The sequence below is a fragment of the Magnolia sinica genome, chromosome 9 (assembly GCF_029962835.1).
Source record: "Magnolia sinica isolate HGM2019 chromosome 9, MsV1, whole genome shotgun sequence".
NCBI lineage: Eukaryota > Viridiplantae > Streptophyta > Magnoliopsida > Magnoliales > Magnoliaceae > Magnolia > Magnolia sinica.
This window is the reverse complement of record NC_080581.1, coordinates 76,911,463-76,931,968: the sequence shown is the minus strand read 5'-3', so window position 1 is coordinate 76,931,968 and position 20,506 is coordinate 76,911,463. Positions and strand designations below refer to the sequence as shown.

The window sequence follows — 20,506 nt, the reverse complement described above, 5'->3', positions numbered from 1 at the left end:
AAGTGACAGTCAACCTCAATATGCTTGGTTCGCTCGTGGAAAACTGGGTTACGACCAATATGGATGGCCGCTTGATTGTTACAGTGAAGAGGAATAGGACCCGAAGGAGGATAGCCAAGTTCTTCAAGAAGATTGCGAAGCCACACAAGTTCACATGTCGCATGAGTCATAGCACGATATTCAGCTTCAGCCGAGGACCGGCAACAACTGGCTGCTTTTTACTCTTCCAGGTTATAAGATTGCCACCTAGGAAGGTACAAAAGCAGGATGTAGAGCGGCGATCAAAAGTACTACCTGCACAATCAGCATCAGAATAGCCAGAAAGATGAAGATGACCATGCAACTGAAAGTAGAGGCCAAGACTCGGGGCTGATTTTAAATATCGAAGTATGCGGTAGACAGCCGTGAGATGAGAAGTACAGGGAGCTTGCATGAATTGACTAACAACCCCCACTGCAAATGAGAGATCTGGGCGAGTAATAGTCAGGTGAATAAGCCGGCCTACAAGTCGTCGATACATCTCGGGATTAGTAAGGAGAGGACCATCATCTGGTCGAAGCTTCTGTGAAGTATCCATGGGAGTGGTAGCAGGCTTGCACCCTAACATGCCGGTCTCCATGAGAAGATCGAGCGTATATTTTCGTTGTGACAAGACCAATTTGGATGATGAGCGAGCAACTTCAATTCCAATGAAGTAGCGAAGAGGACCAAGATCCTTGATTTCAAACTTGGTCTTCAAAAAATCTTTGACCTCCCTCATTCCAGCAGAATCACTACCGGACAAAACAATATCATCCACATAGACAATGAGAACCATAATGCCCGTCGATCGATGACATATAAAGAGAGAATGATCAGCATGACTACGAACAAAGCCAAACTCCAAGAGAGCCTGACTAAATTTTTCGAACCATGCGCGTGGAGATTGTTTGAGTCCATAAAGAGCCTTCTTCAACCGACATACAAGTGCAGGGTTGTGAGAAGCAACAAAGCCAGGAGGTTGATGCATGTAAACTTCCTCTGTAAGATCCCCATGGAGAAATGCATTCTTAACATCAAGCTGAAACAAGGGCCATGATAAATTAACGGCCAAGGAGAGCACAACACGAATTGAATTAAGCTTAGCCACTGGAGAAAATGTCTCGAAGTAATCCTCACCATGAGTCTGGGTGTAACCTTTAGCAATAAGACGGGCTTTATAGCGATCAATTGAACCATCTGGAAGAAACTTGATTGTATAAACCCATCGACAGCCAACAGGCTTATGGCCTACAGGAAGTGGCACAAGATCCCAGGTATGATTCTTCTCAAGAGTAGACATTTCTTCCATTATCGCCTTTGTCCAATCAGGACTCTGAAGAGCATGTGAGAGAGATCTAGGAATAGTCTGTGATGAAAGGGAAGCTGCAAACGATTGAAAAGACGGTGAAAGATGATCATATGAAACGAAATTACTAATGGGGTGTTGAGTACAAGATCGTGACCCTTTGCACAAGGCAATGGGAAGATCTAAACTCGAGTTAGGAGAGTCACCTGAACCAACATCTAAAGTAAGCGGAAGGGTAGATGACTGAGCTTGTGAAGATTTATCTCGACGCTGATACACTCGCAGAGGCTTAGGCTCACCCATATCACCAACAGGATGCTGAATAGAGGGGAGAGGAGTTTTCCGATGATCACTAGTGGAAAGAGGATAAGAGTTATACTCTCCCTGACGCGCAAGAGGATCACAGAGGGATCGGCTTGGAGAGGAGAAAAAAGAAAGATCCTCAAAGAAGGTGACATCGGCAGAGACATATTTCTTGCGAGTCAATGGGTCAAAGCATTTATAACCTTTCTGACTCTGAGTATACCCTATAAAGACACATTTAATCGCCCTGGGACTAAGTTTATCATTACTCCCATCCAAAATTTGAACAAAGCATGTACAACCAAAAACTTTAGGTGGTAGAGGAAATGGATTATCATGAGGATACAAAATAGTAAATGAAGATTTATAAGACAGAATATGTGAGGGTATACGATTAATAAGAAAAGTAGCAGTTAAAAGAGCATCACCCCAAAAATGTTTGGGTAGATGCATACCAAGTAGAAGGGTGCGAGCAACTTCAAGAAGATGACGATTCTTTCGTTCTGCAATACCATTTTATTGAGGAGTGCGAGCACATGATGTCCTAGATAAAATACCACGTTCCTGCAAGAAGGACAGAAAGGCAGTAGACATGTATTCTCACCCATTATCAGAATGGAGGGATTTGATGGAATAATGAAATTGAGTGCACACTTCATGATAAAACACTTTAAACGCATCAAACACTTCACTTTTAGATTTCAAAAGATAAATCCAAGTCATGCGGGAATAATCATCAATAAAGGTAACAAAATATCTAAATCCAAAAGTCGAGGTAACCGGAGCTGGTCCCTAAACATCCGAGTGAACTAGAAGAAAAGGTTGAGATTTTCTCCCAGAAGAGCTAGGAGGAAACGTAGCACGATGATGTTTAGACAATTCACAAATATCACAGCATAATGGTTTAGTGACAGGTAAGGAGGGAAATAAAAGTCTCAATCTAGCAATGGATGGGTGGCCTAAGCGGCAATGCCACTGAGTCATGGACTCTTGATCTAGAGAAAGGGTACTAGAAGCGGCAATAGGTGTATCATCGAGAAGATAAACACCTCCTCGCTCATGCCCTCCACCAATCACTCTCTTCGTCTGTAGGTCCTGAAACAAACAATAAGAAGGAAAGAAGGTGATGGAACAATTGAGTGATTTAGTAAGAGAGCTAACAGACAATAAGTTTAATGGAAAACGAGGCACATGCAATATGGAGGACAAAGATAAGGAAGAAGAGAGAGGGATGGAACCAATCACAGAGATGGGAGATTGGGTTCCATCTGCGACTGTGACATACTGAGTGGGAGAAGAAGAAGAATAAGAAGAAAAGAATTGCAACTTACCACTCATATGGGAGGAAGCTGTAGAGTCAATGACCCAGGAGGTAGGAGAGGATGACGCAAGAAGGGCGGTACCTGACTGGGCCGAAGCTGCGTGAGAAGGCTCAGGAATATCCCGAATGTGAAGCCGCAAAAGGGCATCATATGCCACCCGAGAAATAATAAGAGACTCCCCTGAAGTAAACTGCTCAGCTGTCGGGGTGGAAGACTGTGTCTCAGAAGCAACAGTGGAAGCAACAGAAGCAGCGACATACGTAGGACGACCATATAGCTGCCAGCAATAATCAATAGTGTGATTAGTTCCACCGCAATGTGAACAAATGTGGGAACCATCACGTCCTCGTCCACGTCCACCACAACCACGAAGACTACGGCCGCCGCGACTGCGATCTAGATCGCGGCCTCTACTATGACCACCAAAACCAGAAATGCGCCCTGAGCTCAAGGATGGTACCCAAAGACCAAGGGAGGACTGATCGCCAACAAGATGTGCCGAACGCTTGGGTGGCACAAATGAATGAGAAGGAAGAGTAGAGATCATAGCACGCTGACACATGGCATAGACTGTCGTCAATGGGGGAAGAGGATCCTGCATAACAACCTGATCGCGAACGTGAAGATAATCAGAACTCAACCCAGCGAGGAACTGCATGATACGAGTATCATCCCGTTGCTTATGAGCATGTTCATGATCCTCTTTACATTTGGAAGGAAGAGCCTGATACATATCCAACTCATCTCACATACCCCGAAGCATCGAATAGTAGTCCTTTAAGGATCTGGAGTTTTGTTGAAACCGACCAATTTCTTGAATAAGCTGGAATACCCGTGAAAAATTCTGAGATTCCGAGAACATATCATGAAGCGTATCCCAAATGCCTTTAGCTGAGGATAAGAACATCACTGAGTGGCTAATCGAGGAATCCATGCTATTCAACAACCATGCAATAACTTGATAATTCTCCTTTGTCCAAGACTTGAAGGTAACATCTGTAGAGCTTGGGGAATCATCCAAAATATACGACAACTTGTCACGGGCTCCTAAAAATACTTTTACAGATTGTGCCCATTGAAGATAGTTGTCACCATTCAACTTAATGGAGGTAATCTGTAAGGGGTTAGATTCAAGAGACCCTTTGCCAAAAGATGAGGGCCCTTTGTCAGCCATAATAGAGTTCAAGAGAAATAAACCTATGCCAAGAGACCCCCTATGCCAAGAAAGATTGATTCAAACAACTCTATCTCACTCAATCCTTCAACATAACAAGAGATAAACCTCAAACAAATATCAATCATCCAAAATACCATGAAACGCAGTCAAATAGGGCCTGACCGAGTGAAAAACGGCCCAGCCGCACGCCCATTTGAGGTTAAAAATCTCTCAAACATTGATCTTAAGTAAAAAATCCACCATGGATAGCTTGGGAGGAAGATTTCGGTCCATCTTGAGCAAAGAAACCGAAGAAAAGCTTACCGATTTGAGGTAGATCGAAGAAAAACGGAATCTGGAACCGATTTTCGAATTTCTCTATTTCGCCCAAAATACCATAAAATGAGGTCCAATAAATTCTGAAAAAATCATGACAAATCTTCTAAAATCAAGATCTATCAAACCCCTAAACTTTTAGCTCAAACAGAGCCATGCGTCCGTACAACGCTGACGTCAGCCGTACGGCTGCTGACGTCAGCAAGGTGACGTGTCGCCTCTCAACCTGTTGGATGCGGAATGCCTTGAACTTGCTCTGATACCAAGTAGAAAAAGATTTGATGGGATAATGTGAAGAAGAGATGAGAATATTGAGAGAGAAGGAGGAGGAGAGTTTGGGAGAGATGATGTGTTAGGCTTGCATGCCCTAACACATAATATTTTATTATGAAAAAGATATAGTACACTGCAGGGGAATAGGGAAGTGTGCACATGCACTTACACTAAAAGGACACACAATAAATACAATACACTAGCATTCTCTATAATGTACAGGTGGCAAATTGGCATATGTTGCGGACTAGGAATAAAAAATCCAGTCTCACAAGTAGCCATACCAGGCAGGGTATTTGGTTTCGAGAATGCAATTTCCATTATACATCTTGTACATTGTTGTTGCTACAGGTCAGCCAAGGAGGAAAAAATAGGACACATGGTGCCTCAAGACAAAATAAGAATACTTATAAGAAGTATGGAATTCGTATGTTGTGGGTATTTACCTATCTTTCTTGCTTAGTGAATTCTGAAAATTTGTGACATGCTTTCACCTTCTAGATTCAGGAGGAAAACAACTATAAAGAAAAATGTAAAGAATAGCCATAGTGGAATGTCAGAAAGCAACATTGGTGCTAATGCTAGCAATTACGCTGAAGGAAGAGCTACCCCTGAATTATCAGAATCTCACCCCGACACTAGTCCTGAAGTCAATGAAGTTAATTCAGGTAAAACTACTGCCACTTTCAAAATCAATGGTTTGTCTCTTGTTCACCCACAAGATGATAGTTTCATCCATTGGCTTACTGTTACCTGTAGTTGCTGCCAAATTCAATACATGCACTGCTGCCCTTAACCTTGCAACCTCACTGAGTGCCATCTGCTCTGTGTTGTGGCTATGATGTTTGTTACATGCTCTTCACACCCTCACAGAGAAATGAGAATAGTACTCTGCTGTAATCAGTGTAGCTGATAAATTTTCTTAAAACATTGATTTAGCTACCTCTTAAAAAATTAATGAGTGGCACTTAACACATCATTTTGTGGAAGGATTTAATTATGGTCTTAAGATACGTACTAGTCAGGTCATGGGTGTACGTGTACCTTGGATGAGTCAACTCAAACTAGGTGAGATCCAACCCAGTTTGACACCTCGAGTGATCCCCCCATTCATCCTTGAGTGATTTGTGACTTTGACTGAGGACTGAATGAGTTGATCTGAATCAACGAGTCTTTTAACCATGGTAGAGATCTTCTCTATTCTTTTGGTTTCTCATGTCCTGCTTTTTTCTTATTAGATGATTTTGCAAACGAACAAGCATCTCCTTCAGCAGCCGCGAAGGAGGAGCAACGAGAGGCCCCAGCAGACCTAGAAGAATCGGACAGAAGAGAAAATGGATTCTTCCGACAGAGGAGCTGAAGGAGATTCGGATGATGAACCCCTTGTAATCTCTCTTTGCCTTCTCATCTTTGGACTAGATTGCTTAGCATCTTACTAGTTATTCTCCCTCATTTTGTTATGTTTCTTCCAATGCAGAGTATGTGGAAGGTACCAGGAGCAAAAGTAGCCTAGAGCTTGAAGACTGGCCTTCTCTTTGAAAACTCAAATGTTGGATTTGGCTTTGTTGCCGTTGTCCCAACCATGGTCTGTCGATCTGAGTTGCTGAAGGAAGACGGACGTTTTGGTACCTACAATAGATGCTGCTAATAAACTATAGTAACACAAATGCTGTGATAAGGGCCATGAATATGTAATTTTCCCGGTTATTGTATGTAGCATGCGTTTGTAGCCATCTTATGTAGAGTAGTTTAACCACTCATCTTGGATAGGTCATAGCCAAAAAATTACACATCCAACAATCCTAACCATCTGATTTGTTCCTTCAAATGGACTGTTGAAAGGAATCATCTTGTGTGCGACTTCCGACTGTTCAATTGGTACGCTAACCCCTTGGATGTTGCTTCCCCAGGATTTTTTGACTTTGTCGTCTGCCAATAGTAGGTCCATTGATCCAACTGTTAACATCATTTAATCAATTTGGCAATTTGGGTTTCGGTTATGGTCCATCCAAGAAGCGGTTAATTAATTGGATGGTCTGAATCAGGTGCATTGGCTAGACTAGTAAGTATTGAATTTCCAGGTATAGTTCATTCATTATCAGTTGCATTTTTCTTATATTCGAGAGGACACCTTTATTTGAGATGTGTGACAATTGTCGCTTTCTGAAGTGAGCCTGGTGTGAAAGGATCGTCTCCACCTTTTGGCGTCACAGTACAACTTCACCCTAAAATTTGTTGCGACCTGTCATTAGTACAAATGATGAATTATGTAGCATCCTGGGCATCAAATAATGTGTATGATCTCCAGCCTTTGATATTAAGCTCCCACAAAAAATGTGTGGTGCACCAGTAACTTCTCACTTTTGGAGAGTTCAAAGCCTACGATTCGTGGCATGATTTCTATGTTTGATGGATTAACATTTTTGAACTTGGGAGACTTCAGGGTGATGGCCCATCCCTTATGTGTCCCACATCATCAACAGCTTGGACTATTAGAAATAGAAGGTAGCTGGTCCACAAATCACAGTCCATAAAATTTAGAAAATAAGAAGTGCATTTATTTGACAAAGGAATGGGAAGTCATATGCACTTTCCTAACTTGTAAATTAGGACATGCCATTCTCTGGGAACATTGTTACAAGAGATGAGCTGCATGTTGGATGATTGCATCAAAGTGCTATAACTAAAATGGCCTAATTTTCTATACAAAAGAAGAAAAAAAGAAGAAAAGAACAGAGATTTTACTTGTGACAATGTGGCATACTTCATTGCTTAGAAAATATAGGTTGTCACTCATCACTCCTTTAGCGAGGTTTTTCTAAGTGTAAAGATCCTTCACAAACGAGGAGTGTCAGCATCATTATCATTATCTAAGCTTTATTCCAACTACCTGGGGTTGGCTATATGAGTCTGGTTTCCCTATTTGACTCCATCAAGGGCTATACCTTTAGTAAGATCAATATTTTCGTAACGCCTTCATGCATGTCCTTTTGGGCCTTTTACAATGAGTGTAGAAAAAAAGACTATTTGAAAGTATTGGAAAATTGTCAAGCTTGAATAAAATTTCTTTTGAATATATGTTGAGGTGACGACGACCATGCGAGTAGTAGGTAATGTAATGCCATCACCAATCCTTAGGCATGGATTGTACCATCCATCTAGGTTCAAATTGAGGTTTGGGTTTGTTGAAGTTTGGCAGAGACGGGTTGAAAGATGAAGAGGAACTAGAAGTAGTTTGGCACAGAGGGGTTGAAAGATGAAGAGGAACTAGAAGAAGTTTGATAGGAGATGGGTGGAGCGTAAGGAAAAAAAGTAGACATATGATGGGTTACCAATAATAATTTGGGAGCCGTAATGATTTGGAGAAATTTGTTTGAAGGAATGCATAAGGGCATATTGACTAGGTGGTTATTGTTGTGAAGGCCTCGTGGAACATTTATCCAAATAAAAAGAGTTGTAAAGTGAAGGCAATTAGCATTGTTGTGATTTGTGGATCGGCATATCTGACAAAGCAGCCTGTGACAATGAGCAAAGGCCATGTAATCATTTTCCAACTATTTGGAATATTCGGGATTGGATATTTCTATTTCTCTTTAATTTGAAGAATGCTTAGTAGTCATAGGTAGCGATGGATGTTATATCCATATGGCCCATCATTCCCTGCCTCTAACAGCCTTGTCAGTATGGCCTTTTCAAATAAGAAAGGTATCATTTTTTAATTTAGTTTGCATCAATTAGAGAAGCATGCTTAAAGACATATTGAGAAGGAAGGGATGCATTGAGGAAGAAGGAGAACCTATGAAGAGAGAAGGAATTATAGAAGTCAATGGAATGATTTTGAATAAGTTTTGGTGAATGAGATGGTCCTTGGAGATGGTTTTAAAAAAGAGAACCAGGGTTGTAGATGATTTTGGAGAGTGAGGTGAAGTTGGGGATTAATTTGGAGAGAGTGATGGAATCAAAATTTATAGGCTTTTTTCTAAATAGAAAAAGGAAAGGGAAGGTAAAGAAAATTGTGAGAAGACAAAAGAAAAGTAAAGAGAATCTTAGGTTTTGAAGAAATAGATTTTCTTGAAATTCAAAATATGGACTTTAAAAAAAGAGTTAAAGATATTGAAAGTAAAAGATCTGAGATAGTTGGAGAAATAGAAGAACATATAAATTGTAGATCTATCTTTTATTCTTTTATAGCAAAACTTTAGGGAAGAAAAGAAGAAAGGATATTCTTTGAGGGTAGTGTGGCTTGCAAGATGATTGCTATATGTCAAAGGAGTGATAAGGTTTTGATGATTGGTTGTTTAAATACCATGAAGTCTTGTCTTTATTATTGTAATTAGAAAGTGAAGAAGATAAAAAAGAGGAAGAAAGAAGGAAACTTCCCCATTTTCTATATTCTTACTCAAAGCAACAGAATATATATATATATATATATATATATATATATATATATATATATATATATATATATATATATATATATATATATATATATAAAGGGCTATTTGGATGCAAGCAAAGCTGTTTGTAAAGCACCTTGAATTTGCACATTGACACATCTGACACGTGTAATCGAGATTGATGCTGGCACACATGCATGTAATTGAGATTGATGCACTGAACTTGGGATGAGCTTGCTCATGTTTATTCCACCTCTTCACAGGAATCTATCCTTACTCTTCTTTTTTTCTTTTTGGTACAAATCTATCCTACCTATATTCCGCCTTTCGAGGGCGTGATGTCCTTATTATTATTATTATTGTTTTATATATCCTTATGCATAAATAGGTTTTAAACCATAGAGAAGATGCCTGCTCTGGACTGCGCATGCTGGGCACAAATTATTATTATTTTTTAACATGCACACACACCCCCACACACTCACACCATAGTGGGATTTCACCACCCATGGGTGCTCAAACCCTTGACCAGGTGTTGAAACTCCTGAGAGTCTACCACCAGAGCAAGAGTAAGGACCCAAGTTGGGCACAACTTTTCTTGCAGCCATACAACCCCTAAGAGTTCTAAGTGGTCCCATGGCCCATGAGATAAGTGAGCCAAACCAAATAGGCTATTAAACAAGGTTTCATCCAGTATCTAATTAGATACTTTCCACGTGTAAAATTTTTTGCAAGGTTTCATCCAGTATCTAATTACATACTTTCCACGTGTACAATTTTTTTTTTCTTTCAATCTACATTTACAATTCTCATTTGATACATTCAACAATCACAATTTTCAATCAAAGACAAGTTTTCTATCCTCCAGTCGATTGCACAAGATGTTTACTAGTTCTAGCAAACATTTCCTGTGCTGCAATATGAAAATCACATCAGTTGAATGATCAAATCCATCCATATCTGCATGGGACTTCTTTATTTATTGCCAAACCATGGTTGGGATGGTTATGATTTTCTGATAAAATTGATTCTTTAGAACTGTAAGCAATAGACGATGGGCGTAACAGATGGATGGCTCACTGCTGAATAGGCCTACTTTCCCAAAAAATTATGTTGACTTTCCCATAAAGTATGTTGATTGTCCACTAAATAGTTATTGTTCAGATGGTATGAATCATCTTCTTTGGTCGGAATTTTACATGGTGGCCTAAGAAATATGTCCTGGACGTAATTCACAGCCCATATTGCATGGTTAGACTGGCCAAGTGTCCCCTTGCAAGTAGAAAACTGCATGTGATGATGATTTCCACACTTCTTTTTTTGGCATCACAAAAGTCCAACTCGAAAATCACCACATAGTAACAAGTGATTACTCTTATACGGTTACACCCTACGTACATGGATGTGGGAAGGTGAAAGAACTCTGTGTGTGATGATCGAAAAATACAAAATATAAAATATACACGAAACACCACTCTTCTTCGTCTAAATGTTTGCTTAGCCCACATTTGTACTATTCTTTGTTGAATGTTAATTTGCTTAGCCCACATTTGCCTAGACTATCGGAAACAAAAAAAAACCAATGGCTAGGTAGGCTACATTAGTTAGATCATTCAACTCATAGATTAAGTTATCTTGTTGTTGAGGTGGGCCAAAATTTGAAAACAAAGAGATAACTTGGACATTATTTTTATTTTTATTTTTATTTTTATTTGTTTGCAGAAAGGTGGGAGCAAACCACCTGTAATTTTATTGATTTGAAACTAGTTCTGTACAACCATTCAAGTAGATGCAAATACAAGAAACAACTGCCACACATATCATATAGACCAAGCAAAATACACAAATTTACAAAAAGAAGAAAAGAACTAAAGCTTTTTTTTTTTTTTTTTTTTTTTTAATATTTATTTTTAAGGCATGAACTATACAAACATATTTTCCCTAGCTCCAATCATCTCACCGTCATTGCTATTTAGGAAACACCATGGAAGGAAAAATTAAGAAAAACATTCTATCAATAAATATATAGAATTCTCTCCTTCCCTTCCTCCAAAGTGCTAGGGTCCAGAAAAGCATCCCTACACCTACTCCATGTCCAACTTATACGTGAGGTGCCTTGTAACTTGTCGTTGTAGTTGATTGAGAACAATGCTATACACAATTTTGGGTGGGTGCCACAAATTTTTTTTGTCCCTCATCTATCATATAACTCCACAGCAGAAGTAAAACATTATAGAGAAGACAAAACATAAAACAATCTAAAACCACTAAAAAAAGGCAAGAACAAATCATAGCTGTCCACAGCAAACCACCTGTGGTCAACTGCACTGGAACAGTAGCATCCACATTGCATAGAACCCAATTCCACATCCTCTGCTTTATCCAACATCCTCTGCTGTCTCTCAAAATAGACCCCACACTGCAGCTGCATGATCAGAACAAAGCAATAGGAATTGGAGCATCCGGCTTCATGGTAGCTTAAGTGTGCTATTGTTTGTTATATTATTCGGGTTGTTGTTGGCTTTTGTTTTCTAGGATTTGGAAGGATATCTTAAAAGTGTACATGGTGTAAGATTATGTTCATTAGTGGCATTGTCATAGAAACATTAGCAATTGGATGCAAGCTACTTACAATTGATACGAGAAGTACTTACAAATATATGCATTTTGGGAATGCTACCTTGTGTCCCGCATGATATGTGTAAATCAAATATAAGTAGCTTGCATATACATAGATAGGTCATATTATTGAGATAGTCTTTGGCTTCTATTTTCTCAGATTTGATGTGTTAAATATCTTCAAGGAATACATATTATGTATAAGTTTTGGATCACAAACTTTAATTGGTTTTATTCATTAAAAAATTGCAATTAGATTCAAGCTACTTGCATTTGGTATTGTGAATAGTTACAATTATATGCATCTTAGTCATTTGGCCTTCTATCCCCCATGAATTTTGCTGCATTGATACATGGCACTAGAAAAAATATATGCACCTAAGGTCACGTTGATTTTGAAATGCAAATGCATGCTCAGAGTAGAATTCCCTTACTCTGCCTGAAAATGCAAGGTTAACTTGTGTCCTTGAGACAACCTAGCCACCTCTGTTCCAATGTAAGCTCTATATTTTTTAAGGCAATTCCATTTTTTTCTTTTTGTGCTGATGCACCGATGTGAAGGGGGCAATCAGGAGTTTCCCGAAAAGGGAAAAGGAAAGTCTTTCTACAATACTATCTTCCAAAATATAATGGGAAAGGTACTGATGGTATGTTTGGTTGGGTATGCAAATCCACATGTTCTTGTCATAAGTTATTTATCTGATGCAAGGTTTTGGTTTTATGTACTACATTATGTGCCATTTCATGTTACTATATTCTCAACTTCCTGTTTAAGTTTTCTTACTCATCAGTTGATGGTAGCATTCAAACAATATTGACTGGCCAGATAATTTCCTAGATAAACAGTAACTGTTTTGTTTGACATTATGATTTTATGGAACTTACAACATATAAGCATTTCCTGAAAGAGAAAAAAAAGATATGTAGTGCGCGTTGGCTGTTACGTACAATAGTTGTCAGTATTAGAGAACCTTGGGTAACAACATTTAATTAATCACATTTTATGTGTTGGTTGGAGATGTCTTTCTTTTCCACCTTTTATTCTTGGACAAAATCCTGTTACTAGTTAAAGATTACTGCTCCCAATTCCCAAGACAGAAACTGTGCTACTGCCAAATCATGGTTGAAATAATAGTAGGACTTTGTTACCACTTCAATCATGTTGGGCCGGAAAAGGCTGTAAAGCAGAAGATTGCTCAGTGTGGGTTCATCTTCCTTGTTGCCTAAACCGAGGGCATTAAATATGCTAGGGTAGGCTTGTAAAACACAACTTGGGGGCACACTTGAACATGCCCTGAATCATTATAATCTTGAACTCCTGGTTCTTTTAGTTGGGGTGACTGGATTTTATTTTATTTTATTTTTTGTTGTTGTTGTTGTTGTTTTGTGTGTGTGTGTGTGTAGGGATAGCTCGACTTCATGGCTTCTTAGCATTGAAGTAAAAAAATTTGAGATAACAGGAAGCTGAGTTGTTAGGATGGACTTGTTTAACACTGTATTTATTGTAAACTCTACCATTCTTACCTGCAGGTTTTATGAAGGTGTTGTGCAATCTTATAGCCCAGGAAAGAAGAAACATGTGGTAAACTATGAGACTTGTGTACTTGTCCCTGTCCAAACTGTCCCCTTTCTTGAAGACTTACTTGCTGAATGATATTTGCTTCAAAGATACTATATGACAATGGAGATGTGGAAGTTCTCCAGTTAGATAAGGAGCAGTGGGGGGTTATTAGTGAAGGTTCTGAGCCTAGCAAGGTATTGATCTATCTATTATCGAGCAATCTTTTCTTCTTTGGCTAAATTGCAATTTTTTTAGCATGGAATATAATGTGTTCAACCTTTTTCCAGCGACTTAAATCATCGAATGTTTCCCCATCCAAAGGAATGTAAGTATCACTGTCAAAAGCTTTTCTTTCCATGATTCAGTTTTGTGTCATTTTAGTTAATTAAAATACAGTTTGGGCAGTATATGGTTGATATTATGCACAGATTAGGAGTTCTGAACCACAACATTATAGAAACTGATATGAGGGTCCTGAATGGATCTGCCGTGTGGGATGCTTTGCTGATTTTAAACTCGTCCAAAATTCTTCTATCTTTTCTTTTGGTTCAAACTAATTTTCCTGCTCTTTACTTCCTAGGAGTTCATCATACTCGCAACATTTTGGAAATGCTGCTTCACTGCTCCTGCACCCAAATCCGCCACTGCTTTCTCTTCCACTTTATGCAACTAACTGGTGCCAAGTCCGTTGTCATTGTAGTGGTCAGAATGATGTGATTTCATACCCCGACTGACCTATGTGAATAGTTTGGTTTTTGAGCAATGAGATGACTACTGGTGATGGTAGTATTATGAATCTTACTCTCCTCGCAGATGCCAATTGACTGGTGTGTGCTTATTCTGGGTTGTTCATCTGCTGGGACCCATGGTCCCCATATATGTGTCATGGCCCAATGGCTAGGTCAGGGTGCTCATCTGGTAGGTCACCGGATTAAATAATTGACACTTGCGATCATTATCTGGCATATGTGTGGCACACCTAATGGCCAGGTGAGCCATTTTATCTGTTCACACCAGTTACAAGGTGGGGGTCCTCCTGATGAATGGCCTGATGTACAGATGGCAAATTGGCATATGTTGGGGACTAGGAATAAAAAAATCCAGTCTCACAAGTTGCCATACCAGGCAGGGTACTTGGTTTCGAGAATGCAATTTCCATTATACATTTTGTACATTGTTGTTGCTACAGGTCAGCCAAGGAGGAAAAAAGTAGGACACCTGGTGCCTCAAGACGAAATAAGAATCCTTATAAGAAGTATGGAATTTGTATGTTGTTGGTATTTACCTATCTTTCTTGCTTAGTGAATTCTGAAAATTTGTGACATGCTTTCACCTTCTAGATTCAGGAGGAAAACGACTATAAAGAAAAATGTAAAGAATAGCCATAGTGGAATGTCAGAAAGCAACATTGGTGCTAATGCTAGATATTACGCTGAAGGAAGAGCTACCCCTGATTTATCAGATTCTCACCCCGACACTAGTCCTGAAGTCAATGAAGTTAATTCAGGTAAAGCTACTGCCACTTTCAAAATCAATGGTTTGTCTTTTGTTCACCTAGGGAAATGCAAAATGCCCACAAGATGATAGTTTCATCCATTGGCTTACTGTTACCTGTTGTTGGTGCCAAATTCAATACATGCACTTCTGCCCTTACCCTTGCAACCTCACTGGGTGCCATCTGCTCGATGTTGTGGCTATGATGTTTGTTACATGCTCTTCACACCCTCACAGAGAAATGAGAATAGTACTCTCTGCTGTAATCAGTGTAGCTGATAAATTTTCTTAAAATATTGATTTATCTACCTCTTAAAAAATTAATGAGTGGCACTTAACACATCATTTTGTGGAAGGATTTCATTATGGTCTTAAGATATGTACTAGATAGGTCATGGGTGTACCTTGAATGAGTCAACTCGAACTAGGTGAGATCCAACCCGGTTCGACACCTCGTTTTACCCCCCCCCCCCCCCCCAATTCATCCTCTTGAGTTTAGTGATTCGTGACTTTGACTGAGGACTGAATGAGTTGATCTGAATCAACGAGTCTTTTAACCATGGAAGAGTTCTTCTCTATTCTTTTGGTTTCTCATGTCCTACTTTTTTCTTATTTGATGATTTTGCAAATGAACAAGCATCTCCTTTAGCAGCCGCGAAGGAGGAGGAACGAGAGGCCCCATCAGACCTAGAAGAATCAGACAGAGAAGACAAAATGCATTCTTCCGACAGAGGAGCTGCAGGAGATTCGGATGATGAACCCCTTGTAATCTCTCTTTGCCTTCTCATCTTTGGACTAGATTGCTTAGCATCTTACTAGTTATTCTTCCTCATTTTGTTATGTTTCTTCCAATGCAGAGCATGTAGAAGGTACCAGGAGCAAAAGTAGCCTAGAGCTTGGAGACTGGTCTTCTCTTTGAAAACTCAAATGTTGGATTTGGCTTTGTTGCCATTGTCCCAACCATGGTCTGTTGATCTGAGTTACTGGAGGAAGACAGACGTTTTGGTACCTACAATAGATGCTGCTAATAAACTATAGTAACACAAATGCCACGATAAGGGCCATGTATATGTAATTTCCACGGTTATTGTATGTAGCATGCGTTTGTAGCCATCTTATGTACAGTAGTTTAACCACTCATCTTGGATAGGTCATAGCTAAAAACAATTACACACCCAACAATCCTAACCATCTGATTTGTTCCTTCAAATGGACCGTTGAAAGGAATCATCTCATGTGCGACTTCCGACTGTTCAATTGGTATGCTAACCCCTTGGATGTTGCTTCCCTTGGATTTTTTGACTTTGTCTGTCGATAGTAGGTCCATTGATCCGTCTGTTAACATCATTTAATCAATTTGGGTTTCAGTTATGGTCCATCCAAGAGGCGGTTAATTAATTGGATGGTCTGAATCAGTTGCATTAGCTAGACTAGTAAGTATTGAATTTCCAGGCATAGTTCATTCATTATCAGTTGCATTTTGCTTATATTCGAGAGGACACCTTTATTTGAGATGTGTGACAATTATCGCTTTCTGAAGTGAGTCTGGTGTGAAAGGATCGTCTCCACCTTTTGGCGTCACAGTACAACTTCGGCCTAAAATTTGCTGCGACCTATCATTAGTACAAATGATGAATTATGTAGCATCCTGTGCATCAGATAATGTGTATGATCTCATGTGGGTCCATCATTTGGCGATCTCCAGCCTTAGATATTAAACTCCCACTATAAATGTGTGGTGCATCAGAAACTTCTCAGTTTTGGAGAGTTCAAAGCCTACAATTGGTGGCATAATTTCTGTTTGATGGATTGACATCTTTGAACTTGGGAGGCTTCAGGGTGATATCGCATCCCTTATGTGTCCCACATGATCATCATCAGCTGGGACGATTAGAAATAGAAGGTAGCTGGTCCACAAATCACAGTCCATAAATTTTAGAAAATAACAAATGCATTTATTTGACAAAGGAATGGGAAGCCATATGCACTTTCCTAACTTGTAAATTAGGACATGCCATTCTCCGGGAACATTGTTACAAGAGATGAGCTGCTTGTTGGATGATTGCATCAAAGTGCTATAACTAATATGGCCTAATTTACTATACAAAAAGAAGAAAAAGAAGAAGAAAAGAACAGAGATTTTGCTTGTGACAATGTGGCATACTTCATTGCTTAGAAAATATAGGTTGCCACTCATCACTCCTTTAGCGAGGTTTTTCTGAGTGTAAAGATCCTTCACAAACGAGGAGTGTCAGCATCATTATCATTATCTAAGCTTTATTCCAACTACCTGGGGTTGGCTATATGAATCTGGTTTCCCTATTTGACTTCATCAAGGGCTATACCTTTAGTAAGATCATAAGTCATCAATATTTTCGTAACTCCTTCAGGCATGTCCTTTTGGGCCTTTTACAATGAGTGTAGAAAAGAAAGACTATTTGGTAGTATTGGAAAATTGTCAAGCTTGAATAAATTTTCTTTTGAATATATGTCGAGGTGACGACGACCATGCGAGTAATAGGTAATGTAATGCCATCACCAATCCTTAGGCATGGGTTGTACCATCCATCTAGGTTCAAATTGAGGTTTGGGTTTGTTGAAGTTTGGCACAGACGGGTTGAAAGATGAAGAGGAACTAGAAGTAGTTTGGCACAGAGGGGTTGAAAGATGAAGAGGAACTAGAAGAAGTTTAATAGGAGATGGGTGGAGCGTAAGGAAAAAAAAAGTAGACATGATGGGTTACCAATAATAATTTGGGAGCCGTAATGATTTGGAGAAAATTGTTTGAAGGAATGCATAAGGGCATATTGACTAGGTGGTTATTGTTGTGAAGGCCTCGTGGAACATTTATCCAAATAAAAAGAGTTGAAAAGTGAAGGCAATTAGCATTGTTGTGATTTGTGGATCGGCATATCTGACAATGCGGCCTGTCACAATGAGCAAAGGCCATGTAATCATTTTCCAACTATTTGGAATATTCAGGATTGGAGATTTCCATTTCTCTTTTATTTGAAGAATGCTTAGTAGTCATAGGTAGCGATGGCTGTTATATCCATATGGCTCATCATTCCCTGCCTCTAACGGCCTTGTCAGTATGACCTTTTCAAATAAGAAAGGTATCATTTTTTAATTTAGTTTGCATCAATTAGAGAAGCATGCTTAAAAGACATATTGGGTAGGAAGGGATGCATTGAGGAAGAAGGAGAACCTATGAAGAGAGAAGGAATTATAGATGTCAATGGAATGATTTTGAATAAGTTTTGGTGAATGAGATGGTCTTTGGAGATGGTTTTAAAAAAGAGAACCAGCGTTGTAGATGATTTTGGAGAGTGAGGTGAAGTTGGGGATTAATTTGGAGAGAGTGATGGAATCAAAATTTATGGGCTTTTTTTTTCTAAATAGAAAAAGGAAAGGGAAGGGAAAGAAAAATGTGAAAAGATAAAAGAAAAGCAAAGAGAATCTTAGGTTTTGAAGAATAGATGATCTTGAAATTCAAAATATGGACTTTAAAAAAAGAGTTAAAGATATTGAAAGTAAAAGATCTGAGAAAGTTGGAGAAATAGAAGAACATATAAATTGTAGATCTATCTTTTATTCTTTTATAGCAAAACTTTAGGGAAGAAAAGAAGAAAGGATATTCTTTGAGGGTGGTGTGGCTTGCAAGATGATTGCTATATGTCAAATGAGTGATAAGGTTTTGATAATTGGTTGTTTAAATACCATGAAGTCTTATCTTTATTATTGTAGTTAGAAAGTGAAGAAGAGAATACAGAGGAAGAAAGAAGGAAACTTTCCTATTTTCTATATTCTTACTCAAAGCAACACAACAATATATATATATATATATATAGAAAGGGCTATTTGGATGCAAGCAAAGCTGTTTGTAAAGCACCTTGAATTTGCACATTGACACATCTGACACATGTAATCGAGATTGATGCTGGCACATATGCATGTAATTGAGATTGTTACACTGAACTTGGGATGAGGTTGCTTATGTTTATTCCACCTCTTCATAGGAATCTATCCTTACTCTCTTTTTTTTTTGGTACAAATCCATCCTAGCTATATTCCACCTTTCAAGGGTGTGATGTCCTTATTATTATTATTATTATTTTATATATTCTTATGCATAAATAGGTTTTAAACCATAGAGAAGATGTCTGCTCTGGAGTGTGCATGCTGGGCACAAATTATTATTTTTTAACACGCACACACACCCCCACACGCTCACACCATAGTGGGATTTCACCACCCATGGCTACTCGAACCGTTGACCAGGTGTTGAAACTCTTGAGACTCTACCACCGGACCAAGAGTAAGGACCCATGTTGGGCACAACATTGCTTGCAGCCATACAACCCCTAAGAGTTCTAAGTGGTCTCATGGCCCGTGAGACTAAGTGAGCCAAACCAAATAGGCTATTAAACAAGGTTTCATCCAGTATCTAATTACATACTTTCCACGTGTACAATTTTTTGCAAGGTTTCAGCCAGTATCTAATTACATACTTTCCACATGTACAATTTCTCTCTTTCAATCTACATTTACAATTCTCATTTGATACATTCAACAATCACAATTTTCAATCAAAGACAAGTTTTCTATTCTCATCAATGACTCCTCGTAGGAGGACACTTGCACGGTCCAGTCGATTGCACTAGATGTTTACTAGTTCTAGCAAACATTTCATGGGCTACAATATGAAAATCACATCAGTTGAATGATCTAATCCATCCATATGTGGAACTTCTTTATTTATTGCCAAACCATGGTTGGGATGGTTATGATTTTCTGATAAAATTGATTCTTTAGAACTGTAAGCAATAGACGATGGGCCTAACAGATGGATGACTCACTGCTGAATAGGCCTACTTTCCCAAAAATTATGTTGACTTTCCCATAAATTATGTTGATTGTCCACTAAATAGTTATTGTTCAGGTGATATGAATCATCTTATTTGGTCGGAATTTTACATGGTGGCCTAAGAAATATGTCCTGGACGTAATGCACAGCCCATATTGCTTGGTTAGACTGGCCAAGTGTCCCCTTGGAAGTAGAAAACTGCATGTGATGATGATTTCCACACTTCTTTTTGGCATCACAAAAGTCCAACTCGAAAATCACCACATAGTAACAAGTGATTACTCTTATACGGTTACACCCTACGTACATGGATATGGGAAGGTGAAAGAACTCTGTGAGTGATGATCGAAAAATACAAAATATAAAATATACATGAAACACCACTCTTCTTCGTCTAAATGTTTGCTTAGCCCACATTTGTACTATTCTTTGTTGAATGTTAATTTGCTTAGCCCACATTTGTCTAGACCATCAGAAAAAAAAAAAAAAGAAGACCAATGGCTAGGTAGGCTACATTAGTTAGATCATTCAACTCATAGATTAAGTTATCTTGTTGTTGAGGTGGGCCAAAATTTGAAAACAAAGAGATAACTTAGACATTATTTTTATTTTTATTTGTTTGCAGAAAGGTGGGAGCACACCACCTGTAATTTTATTGATTTGAAAATGGTTATGTACAGCTATTCAGGTAGCTACAAATACAAGAAACAACTGCCATACATATCATATAGACCAAGCAAAATATATAAAATTACAAAAAGGAGAAAACAACTATAGCTTCTCTTTTTTTTTTTTTAGACATGAACTATACAAACATATTTTCCCTAGCTCCAATCATCTCACCGTCATTG

At 38.8% G+C, this 20,506-nt stretch overlaps 1 protein-coding gene across 4 annotated transcripts in view; it reads left to right on the top strand.

Annotated features, from left to right (window-relative positions):
• LOC131255744 (sister chromatid cohesion protein PDS5 homolog A-like) overlaps nucleotides 1-15,901 on the top strand; it is a 29,726-nt gene extending 13,825 nt beyond the window's left edge. Inside the window, exons 6-10 of one of the 4 annotated variants that reach the window (XM_058256549.1) lie at nucleotides 13,582-13,619; nucleotides 14,484-14,549; nucleotides 14,635-14,801; nucleotides 15,441-15,553; nucleotides 15,646-15,901. In XM_058256549.1, coding sequence (XP_058112532.1) covers nucleotides 13,582-13,619; nucleotides 14,484-14,549; nucleotides 14,635-14,801; nucleotides 15,441-15,553; nucleotides 15,646-15,654 — 393 coding nt within the window. In that variant the 3' untranslated portion in view covers nucleotides 15,655-15,901. Of the gene's footprint in view, nucleotides 1-5,218; nucleotides 5,386-5,955; nucleotides 6,103-6,194; nucleotides 6,578-13,581; nucleotides 13,620-14,483; nucleotides 14,550-14,634; nucleotides 14,802-15,440; nucleotides 15,554-15,645 lie in introns of those variants that run through there. The other 3 variants (XM_058256548.1, XM_058256551.1, XM_058256550.1) reach the window with 3 other exon arrangements.
• Nucleotides 15,902-20,506: the final 4,605 nt, after the last annotated feature.